This window comes from Danio rerio, chromosome 7, assembly GCF_049306965.1.
Source record: "Danio rerio strain Tuebingen ecotype United States chromosome 7, GRCz12tu, whole genome shotgun sequence".
Classification (NCBI taxonomy): Eukaryota; Metazoa; Chordata; class Actinopteri; order Cypriniformes; family Danionidae; genus Danio; species Danio rerio.
Genome location: NC_133182.1, coordinates 71,762,715 through 71,775,000, shown reverse-complemented (window position 1 = coordinate 71,775,000; position 12,286 = coordinate 71,762,715). Strand labels below are relative to the sequence as shown.

The 12,286-nt window shown below is 32.2% G+C and overlaps 1 protein-coding gene across 4 annotated transcripts in view; it reads left to right on the top strand.

The window, feature by feature from the left end:
* Positions 1 to 12,286, top strand: part of galnt18b (UDP-N-acetyl-alpha-D-galactosamine:polypeptide N-acetylgalactosaminyltransferase 18b) — a 195,329-nt gene that overhangs the window by 104,536 nt on the left and 78,507 nt on the right. For all 4 annotated transcript variants that reach the window (XM_003199013.7, XM_009303592.5, XM_073907530.1 and 1 more), the window contains 3 exons: positions 3,724 to 3,907; positions 5,726 to 5,923; positions 7,761 to 7,875. In XM_003199013.7, the coding sequence (XP_003199061.1) occupies positions 3,724 to 3,907; positions 5,726 to 5,923; positions 7,761 to 7,875 (497 nt within the window). The remainder of the gene's footprint in view (positions 1 to 3,723; positions 3,908 to 5,725; positions 5,924 to 7,760; positions 7,876 to 12,286) is intronic.

Here is a 12,286-nt window from a genome sequence, read left to right as displayed (position 1 = left end):
TATATATATATATATATATATATATATATATATATATATATATATATATATATACATACAGTTGAAGTCAGAATTATTAGCCCCCTTTGAATTATTTTTCCTTTTTTAAATATTTCCCAAATTATATTTAATAGAACAAGGATATTTTCACAGTATGTCTGATAATATTTTTTTCTTCTGGAGAAAGTCTTGAATAGCTGACTACATTGCTCTTTAGATAAACAAGAATGTTCGCTTAACTTGTGTCTTAAATATCTGCAAACATATTATGGCATTTTTATGCTTTAGAGGACTCAAACACATGTAGGATAAAAATGTAGGATGGCTAATCATTTTGACTTCAACTGTGTACTGTTCACATATCTAAAAGGTCTAAAATGTATAACAGTTCACCTTCAGTAACATACCAAAATTGTAATATTTATATTTATAAGCGTTTTCCATTTATTTATACTTTCAGATTGCATTATGTGATCGTAATCTCTGCTCTGACAACGTTTAATGTTGAAAAATATAATAAAACTGAGACTTTTCTTTTACATTAAGTAGTTTTAGTGACATATTGTCTGGTTTGGTTGTGTGTATGTTGTCACTGAAACTCTGGCATAAGCAGCCAGTTGTTGTTTTTTTTCTGTTATGTTAAAGGTTTATTTCTTTTTATATTATGCCTTATACAATATATTTCTTTAAAATGTCAATAAAATCACTTTGTTAAACTGTAGACTTAAATTTCCTGCATCAAAGCATGTCAGAGCAGACATCAATTTTGTAAATAAACAGCAAATCATAAAAAAACTAGCAGCTGTTCTTGAAGAAGACATTTTAAAAGTCTCTACACAAGCTTTTAACATACACATACACATACAGCAGCGCATATGGAATATAGAATCATGTCTGACATTTTCACATCATCTGCCTTTCTTTAGTTCTCAAACTCTTTTTCTCTTTCTTGAGAAGGAGAGAAAAAAAGGTGAGGTTAAAAATAAATCAAAGGAATTCAATTAAACGGTGAAGTGTAACACATCAGAGGACCCAAATGAAAACTTAATGGCACTCCTTCTTGGTTAGCATTATGTATTTATGTGAGGCACATTCATTTTTACGCATTGCCAGATTGTTAAAGTTTCTGCAAAGATGTAGATGTTAGTTGTGGGAAGAAAAATGCTTTTATTTAACATATGATACCACTTCCTCCATTCTGAATTTTATTAATTTATACTGATTATTCATTCTGAATCGTATACATTCATATGCACTGCCTGCTAGAAGGTTTTCAGGTTTTTAAAAGAATAACAGTAAAAGTGTTAGATATAAGTTTATTTAAAAATGGATGATATTGCGTTAATAGAAATATGCCTCCATAGTGTTATTTATTTTAGTTTTAACTACTGTAATACTTTTGAAAAGTTTTGACATATCCTATATACTGTGGATTATCCATATCTGTGTGTAGCATGTGACATATTTGTTCCCCTACTTATTATAGTACTCTATTTACTTTTTGTGTATTTATAATTTAAATTGGATTTTAACATTTTTAATCTTTTTTGTACTTTTTGTATTATTTCTTACTCACAATCTTTAAATTGCTTTGAAATGAACCACCAATTACTATGGCGTCTCATTTGTGCAGAAGATGCAAAACCTGAATAATAAAACTTATCCAGCTTATTGGAAATAAGAAACCTAATATATGTTGCTCTAAGGATGTTTTGCTGCTCCTTTCAGGTGACAAATCCACTAGAGGGCGCTATCATTTTTGCGAATTTGAAATATGTTACATAGAATATGTTTTGTTTGTCATACAGATCAGCTAGAACAGCGAACCACTGACCTAAACCCTTCCCTAAAACCAACCAATAACCAATTCAATAGCATTTTTAAAAGCAAACATAAATTTAAAGCATATTTGACTCAATTTAGCACATATTTTTGTTATGGTCAATTTAATGTAATGTTTATCAATCGTTTAGTAAAAAAAAAAATAATAATTTTATTTTTTCTTCTTATTTTAACACCAAAATGTACTGTGTGACAATCCCTGTCTGCTCATGGGCATGTACAACAAATCATACAACAAAACGTAGTCTAATAACGTACTTCAGATTTGCAAAAATGTAGAAAGCACTCTAGTAACATATTTTAGATTCCCAAATGTAGACAATGCCTTCTAGTGGATTTGTCAATTAAAATGTACAACAAAACTTACCTTAAGTAACGTATTTCAAATAAAAAAAAATGTGGACAGTGCCCTCTAGTGGATTTATCATCTTAAATGGACAACAAAACGTACCATAAATAGCGTATTTCAAATTAAAAAAAAATGCAGACAATGCCCTCTAATGGATTTGTCATCTGAAACCGACAACAAAATGTACCCCATGTTATGTATTTCCGATTCACAAAAAAGACAGCGCCCTCTAGTGGTTTTGTCATCAGAAATGTACAAAAAACTGTGCTGTATGTAACATATTTCAGATTCGCAAAAAGACAGCACCCTCTAGTGGATTTGTTATCTGAAATGTACAACAAAACATACCCTATTAGCAAAAATTTAGACAGCTCCCTGTAGTCAATTTGCCATCTAAAACGAGCAAAAAGCTGTGCTTTATGTAATGTATTTCAGATTTGCAAAAATATAGTTAGCGTCCTCTACTGCATTTGTAACTGAAATGTTTCACAAATTGTACCCTAAGTTACATATTTCTGATTAACCAAAATGTAGACAGTGGCCTCTAGTGGTTTAGTCGTCTGAAATGTACAAAAAAAACTATCCTAAGTAACATATTTTGGATTCGCAAAAATGTAGACAGTGCCTTTTAGTGAATTTGTCATCTGAAAGGGACAACAAAACTTACCCTAAGATACGTATTTCAGATTTTTTAAATATGTAGAGATCACCCTCTAGTGAATTTGTCATCTAAAAAGTACAGCTAAACATACCCTAAGTAGCGTATTTCAGATTCACAAAAACGTAGACAGCGCCTTCTAGTGAATTTTTCGTCTGAAATGGACAACAACACGTAAAGAAAGTAATGTATTTTAGATTCGCAAAACAGTAAACAGCGCCCCTAATGAAATTTTCATCTGAAATGGACAACAAAATGTACCCCATGTTACGTATTTCAGATTTACAAAAAGACAGCGCTGTCTAGTGGATTAATCATCAGATATGTACAAAAACTTGAGCTCTATGTAACGTATTTCATATTCGCTAAATTATAGTTAGCACCCCTAGTTAAATTTTCACCTGAAATGGACAACAAAATGTACCCTAAGCAACATTTCAGATTCACAAAAATTTTGACAGTGTCCTTTAGTGGATGTTTCATCTAAAACCTTCAAGAAAACAACCCCTAGTAACATGCTTCAGATTTACAAAAATGTAAGCAGCGCCCTCTAGTGGAATTGTCATCTGAAACTAACAAAAAATCAATCCTTAAGTAACATATTTTAGATTCACAAAAATGTAAAAAGCACCCTCTAGTTGATTTTTTACCTTAAACAGGCAACAAAACGTATCTTATTTTAGATTCACAAAAATTTAGACAGCGCCCTCTAGTGAAGTTGTTAACTGAAAACACTAATGTTCTTTTACGTTTTGTAAAAATGTAGGCTCAGTCACTCATTTCCAATGTGTTTCGGCTGTTCTATTTGGTGTTTTTTATGGACTGATGAAACCTATTATTTTGACATAGCTAATCATCTCTCTCTTCCTTCCAGATGAGCTAAAGGAGAAGCTGCAGGACTTTGTAAAGGAGACCAACGCTAAGCAGCCGGGTTTCATTAAGGTGGTCCGTCACAGTAGGCAGGAGGGTCTGATTCGCTCTCGAGTGAGTGGCTGGAGAGCCGCCTCTGCCCCTGTAGTGGCTCTTTTTGATGCCCACGTGGAGTTCAACATTGGCTGGTATGTGGTAGAAAAGATCTGGCTATTCATAGCACTTTATAGTCTGACTGTAATTACTGCTGCTTTCAACTGAATCGGTTCTGTCTGTGCTTGTGTTGGAGCACTGACAGGAACTGAGAGGCACATTTCGTGAAAAGATTTGAAAAGAAATTTTAGCCTAGGCTAATTCACAGGTTAACACTTTAAATTTTCTTGAAACTTGAAAACAAACGGAATTTCCAAAAAGGACAATATATAAGGGACGTGCACTGTAAAATGTTATTATTTTTTTATTTTATTTTTTTATAGAAGTACTAAACTAAAATACAACAAAAAATAACATCTTCTAGAAAGTACTACTTACATTTTTTTCCTTGAAAACATTCTACATCGTCAATTTAAATATGTTCAAAAATAGGTCACAGGAAGTCATAAGAAAAAGTAAAAAATATATTAAAAGTGAGATTGAAATAATATTTGGAAGTTGTATAGTTACCTTATTGCATTTAACTACTTATAGTTCTATATTTATTTTTGTATTATTGTACTTAATTTGATTAAATGTTTAGATTATTTTGGATCTACTTTTGTTGTTTTTCATTTATTTAATCAGTTTTAGGATCATTTATTTATTTGACTTTTATTTAATCTTGCATGATAATAATAAACAACAACAATGTTAATAAAAAATAATAATAATAATAAGTATTATATTATTATTATTATTATTATTATTATTATTATTATTATTATTATTATTATGATTATTATTATTATTATTATTATTATTATTATTATAATTTTTGTATAATTATTTCTCCTTTTTCTTATTCTTCTTATTAGTATCGTTATTTATTAAGTAATTTATTAGTAGTAGTAGTAGTATAATTAATACTACTATTATTACTACTACTACTATTACTATTACCACTACTACTAATAATAATAATAATAAAAATAGTAATAATAATAGCAACAACAACAACAAAAACAACATTATTATTATTTTTATTATTATTATTATTATTATTATTATTATTATTATTATTATGCTTTTATAACTACAATTATTATTATTATTATTATTATTACTACTACTACTACTAATAATAATAATAATAATAATAATAATAATAGATTGAAGGATGGATGGATGGATGGATGGATGAATGAATGAATGAATGAATGAATGAATGAATGAATGAATGAATGAATGAATGAATGAATGAATGAATGAATGAATGAATGAACGCGCCACCTGGACAATTAGCTTTAAAATGTTACAAAATTAGCAAGAATTAGCCCCTAATTTTATAAAAATGTGGCCAAAGATATCTGTTTCCTGATAAGCCTGGATTGTTAATATGACGAACAGACTTGAGACAGCTTTCAAATGTCAGTCACACTTTTTCAAACTTGGCGGGACGTCAGATTCGTTCTTGGATAAACTACTCCGGTCCTTAAAGAGCACAGATCATACAGATGCCCTTCATCATCAAACACAGCTCTAGATCTTACAGTTGGCACACCGTGTTTCTGCTCATAACAGGCTGACCCAGATATGTCAGCGCAATTTGAATAACACCCCGATTTTTTTCTGCCTTTAATCAGCTTTGATGTGATTTTAAAGCCGTACTGTACTGCTTCAATTTGCATGTTTCTAGAAGAATCCGTCCTAAAATAGTGCTGAGGATGAAGTGACTGAATAGGCGGTGTTTGTTATTTTATCACACTGCCTGTTTCAGACTCACATGTTTCATGCTCAAAAAAAAGAGCCTCTTTTGTTTGGAACAGAGCATGTTCACTGGGTGGTAAATGATTTTATTGTCATGTCTGCAGGGCTGAGCCTATTCTCCAAAGGATCAAAGAAGACAGAACCAGAATTATATCTCCATCTTTTGACAACATCAAATACGACACATTTGAGATTGAGGAGTATCCCCTCTCCGCTCAGGGCTTTGACTGGGAGCTGTGGTGCCGCTATCTGAATCCACCCAAATCATGGTGGAACCTAAACAACAGCACTGCTCCAATCAGGTACTGTCTGTCTGTCTGTCTGTCCGTCTCACTGTCTGTCTGTCTCTCTGTCTGTCTGTCTGCCTGCCTGCCTGTCTGTCTGTCTGTCTGTCTGTCTGCCTGTCTGCCTGTCTGTTTGTCTGTCTCTCTGTCTGTCTGTCTGCCTGCCTGCCTGCCTGTCTGTCTGTCTGTCTGTCTGTCTGTCTATCTGTCTGTCTGTCTGCCTGTCTGCCTGTCTGTCTGTCTGCCTGTCTGCCTGTCTGTCTGTCTGCCTGTCTGTCTGCCTGTCTGTCTGTCTGTCTGTCTGTCTGTCTGCCTGTCACCTTAAGGACTGAACATATATTTCATTGTTACCCTCACTCACTCACTCACTCACTCACTCACTCACTCACTCACTCACTCACTCACTCACTCACTCACTCTGTCATTCATTCATTCATTCATTCATTCACTTACTCTGGCATTTATTCACTCATGCATTCATTCATTCACATGAACATTCATTAATTTATTCTTTTGGGCATTTATTTATTCATTCACATGAGTATTCATTTATTCACTCACACGTATTCACTCCGACATTCTTTTATATACATGGGCATTCATTCATTCATTTATTAATTCATTCACTTACTCTGGCATTCTTTCACTTTGACCTACATTCATTCACATGGGCATTCATTCATTCATTTATTAACTCACACACTCGGGCATTTATTCACTTGGGCATTCACTAACTCACTCACTCACTCACTCACTCACTTGGGCATTCATTCATTCATTTGGCCATTCAATCACTCACTCACTCACTCACTCACTCGCTCACTCACTCACTTGGGCATTCATTTATTCATTTATTTGGCCATTCAATCATTAATTCAGTCACTCACTCACTCACTCACTCACACACTCATTCATTTATTCATTGATTCACTCACTCATGCATTCATTTATTTACTTGGACATTCATTCATTCACACTAGCATCCATTCACTCACTCACTTGGGCATTCATTTACTCAGGCAATTTTTAATTTGCATAAGCATTTATTAATTTATTATTTTTTAATTTGTGCATTTATTTATTCACATAAATATTCATGTACTCACACATTTATTCACTCAAATTTTTTTCATTCACATGGGCTTCATTCATTCATTCATTCACTCTGGCATTCATTCACTTGGACCTTTAGTCATTCACATGAGCATTCATTCATTCATTCATTCATTCATTCATTTATGAGCATTCATTCATTCATCCACACACTCAGGGATTCATTCACTTGGGCTTTCACTCACTCACTCACTCACTTGGGCATTCATCCATTCATTTATTAGGCCATTCATTTATTCACTCACTCACTCACTCACTCACACACACTCAGGCATTTATTTATACATTGATTCACTCGCTCATGCATTCATTCATTTACTTGGGCATTCATTCATTCATTAATTCACTTGGGCATTCATTCATTAGTTTGTTAATTCACTCATGCATTCATGTTTGCTTATTCATTAATTTGAGTATATACTTGCACACTGTTTTTTATCAGTCATTGTATGGTTCATTCGTTCATTCATTTATTCATTTACATGAGCATGAGCACTCACTCACTCACTCACTCAATCACTCATTCATTCATTCATTCATTCATTCATTCATTCATTCATTCATTCATTCATTCATTCATTCACTCATACTTTTACATCAGTCTGTTTTATCTATATATGTATTATCTGTCTGTATGTCTGTCTATACACAGTATCTACTGAATTAGAAATTCACATGTGTCTGGAGTGTTACACTAAACATATATGCTCACTGAATGTAACACTGTACTGTAAATGTGCAGGAGTCCGGCTCTGATCGGCTGTTTTGTGGTGGACCGGCTGTATTTCGCAGAGATCGGTCTGCTGGATGAAGGCATGGAGATTTACGGAGGAGAGAACGTGGAGCTGGGCGTCAGGGTGAGAAACTCTCTGCTTCTCCTCAGACTGTGGGCTAATGAAGATAATGCATTCACTCTTGAAGGATTAATGGCTCTAATGGCCCTCCTTTCTTGGCAGGAGAGTTCAAGTTGGCAGCATTTACTTTACCCCTCGTCAGAAGGCATTCTTCTGATCTTGTTGTAATTATAATGCACTTAAAAATGAGAGGTAATATATTTTTTTCAACAAGTTAAGGCCCAGCGTCATTTGTCAGTGGGGTTTTTAAATAACACATGTTAATAGTTTTAGTTTAAGTATATAAAAAGATATGGCACTGCCTTGGTTTAGGGCTGCTACTTCATCATCATCATCATCATCATCATCATCATCATCATCATCATTATTATTATTATTATTATTATTATTATTATTACTATTATTATCATCATCATCATCATCATCAACAAAAAAAAAATTATTATTATTATTATTATTATTATTATTTTAATAATAATGGTAATAATATTAAAATATAAATAATAATAATTATTATTTATTATTATTATTATTCTTAACAACAACAACAACAACAATAATAATAATAATAATAATAATAATAATAATAATAATAATGATGATGATGATACTATTGTTTATTATTATTATTATTATTATTATTATTTTAATAATATTAATTATTATTTATTATTTATTATTATTATTATTATTATTATTATTATTATTATTATTATTAATATTATTATGTTCAATATAGTAGTAGTAGTAGTAGTAGTAGTAGTAGTAATTAGTAGTATTTTCAAAATATTTTTAATATATTATTATTATTATTATTATTATTATTATTATTTAAAAACATTAGAAAAAAATACTATGAAGCCAAGTCTTTTTGAGCAATGGATTTTGTAATGTGAAATGTAATTCTTCATCTCAAACATTTGCTAAAGCTTTAAATGTTTGCACAGTTGTCTTCAATTGAATATTTATCATTCATAGCACTCTATTTTTATCAGTGTTTTTCCAGTGAATTCTTCTCTGCTGAAGATGCTCAGACCTTTTTCACCTTCTTTTTTTGTTCTGAATTACAAACCGGCATTGAAAAGATATGTTTTGACATTTTGCTTTCCATAGCTTCAATTTCAGAGCAGAGAAAATCAGGATCTCTCGCAGTGCAGCCCTGCATTTTGTATCATCCATTTGAACGTTTGTTTTTCCATGACACAGAGTCTCTCTGATAAGAAGTAAACCATTTTCACCAAAGGGAAATTGCTTCTTAAGTTGTTACATTTGAGCAGAAAGATATCTGGTCAGAATAACTGATTTATTGTGAGTTATTCCACTAAATACTGATTACTAAAGTAGTTTGGCCTTAAAACATTGGTATTGTGTTGTTAAAAAAAAAAAAAAAGCAATGTATGCATGTCTGAAATATGTACATTTTTGTTGTTTTACGACAAAAGAATGCTTTAAATCACATTTTTCCCTAAAATGGATGAAATTTCATCAGTAGTTTACTTAATAAAACAAAAATAATGTTTTACTCACACATAAGTTTAAATGTGAAATGTTTACTAATTAACAATTTATTCATATTTTATTTATAAAAAATACTTACTTTAGTTACCAACTACATAAATAATGGATTTTTCTTATCATTCTTATATTTTCTAATCATAAAAATACAATCAGTTGATATTAGCAAGCACATTCTACACAGTATTTTCTATTATATATATTGTAAAAACTGCTAAGGTCAGTATTATTTATTTATTTATTTATTTATTTATTTATTTATTCATTTTTACTGTAGCATTTTTGCTACAGAACAAACCAATGATGTTCAATGACTTATAGTTAACCTATTTAAGCACCAACTGCACTTACTGAAAACTAGGGTCTTGTGAAATAGCTAATAAAGTAGTATGACTAAGTATAAGTAAAATAAGTATGACTCCCATGAGCTTGGAGGACTGCATCCATTCATCTCTTCAATGACTCAAATAACTTATTATTAAAGTCATCTGGAATGGCAAAGAAAGCGTTCTTGCAGGACTCCCAGAGTTCATCAAGATTCTTTGGATTTATCTTCAATGCCTCCTCCTTTCTCTTACCCCAGACATGCTCAATATTGTTCATGTCTAGTGGCTGGGTTGGCCAATCCTGGAGCAACTTGAGGTTTTTTGCTTTCAGGAACTTTGATGCAGAGGCTAAAGTATGAGAAGGAGCGCTATCCTGCTGAAAAAAAATGCTCTCTCCTTTGGTTTGTAACACAAATGTCGTGAAACCTCAGGCTGTTGTTGTTGCCATCCACTCTGCAGATCTCTGCCACGTCCCCATACTGAATGTAACCCCAAACTATGATTTTTCCTTGACTGATTTTTATGAAGATCTTGGGTCCATGCATGTTCCAGTAGGTCTTCTGCAGTATTTGTAATGATTGGGATGCAGTTCAACAGATGATTCATCAGAAAAATCAACCTTCTGCCACTTTTCCAAATGATCAACTAGAAGTCAAGTTAATATTTGTTGCTATTATTATTTGTTGTTATTATTTCCCGCTTTTGGGTCCTCGCCTCATCTCCTACCACCCCATACCGTGACAGTTACTGGCAGAATATCGCACGCCTGTCAGCCAATCAGATTTAAGAACCAGACAGAACTGTTGTGTGTGTGTGTGTATATATATATATATATATATATATATATATATATATATATATATATATATATATATATATATATATATATATATATATATATAAAATATACATATATATATATATATATATATATATATATATATATATATAAATATACATATATATATATATATATATATATATATATATATATATATATATATATATATATATTATATATATATATATATATATATATATATATATATATATATATATATATATATATATATATATATATATATATATATATATATATATATTTATATATATATATATATATATATATATATATATATATATATATATTTATATATATATATATATATATATATATGAATATATATATATACACACAACAGTTCTGTCTGGTTCTTAAATCTGATTGGCTGACAGGCGTGCAATATTTTGCCAGTAACTGTCACGGTATGGGGTGGAAGGAGATGAGGCGAGGACCCAAAAGCGGGAAATGAAGGATTAAAAAAAAAAAAAAAACTCATACCTCCTCGTTGGGTAAAAAAACATGCCGTTTTTATACACACTCGACTAACTTGACTTGATTTGGTTTTTGGCATGACACACTACATTCAACAACTGTTGTAGACCAGGCATCAAAGGACCACAATCAACAAAGGACCAGCACAGGACAGAGCACACTAAGAGAATAAATAGAAAGACAAACCAATGAACAGACTGGCAGACAGGTGAAAATAATAATTACAAACAGGATAACAAGGTGGGTGGCACAAGACGCTAGACAAAAGAAAACATGTTACAAAAATACACAACACAAGCCATGTGCTCACATACAAGCTGGACTAGAGCATGCAGCCAATGAGAGAGCTCATTGACCGCATGCTCACATGAAACAAGACACTAAAAGCACATGGTTACGATGTAAACATGAAACCACGTGCTACACAACACAAACACAACAGAACGCAAGACATGAGCACACGATAAATAAAGATATTTACCGTGCGCTCACATATGCGACGTGAATCTCCCAGCTCCATCCCAAAGCAATTAGAGTGAGATGCTGAAAATGAACATCATGCCGCAGACTAAACAAACACAGACACGAGGACAAGAGCAAGAATCCAGAGCATGTCCGGACTTCGTGGGAGCGCGCATCATCCAAGCGCAACCAGGACGGCGCTCATACAATGACAAGGACAGACAAACTCGAGCCAAGCACAACATACAACACATCACATGACCAGTGTCTGAACTCTGCCACCAAAACAAGAATTAACAGACTGACAGAATCCTGACAGTCACAGCACTCGTATAGCCTCTTCAACCCTTGTGTATTACTCCGCCCACATAAAGCAACAAGCAGAGGACACTTTACAGTTTGACAAATATTGCTGCTGTTGGACAGCATAATGTATTTTTGAGGATTTTTTAGTCAAGAATGTAGTTGTTTAGATTGCAACTATGCAGTTTATTTATAAGGATAGTGCCTATTTTAAATATTTTTAACTTCTTAGAGCCATTAGCCTGTCTTTGAGCAAAGACGGTTGATGTTGTTTATTCACAAGATGGCATCAGAGACCTCATAATAAGCCCTAAGAGAAAAGCAGCGTAATTTCAAACCACAGCTGATCAAATCATTATGAAACAGGTAAATTACTTTCTAAGTCAGTCTCTTTCTTTTGTTTGTTGTTGTGCTGTATTTATAACATAGTAATATTGTGATCTCCTGATTGCAACAGATAAATACTGGGAAA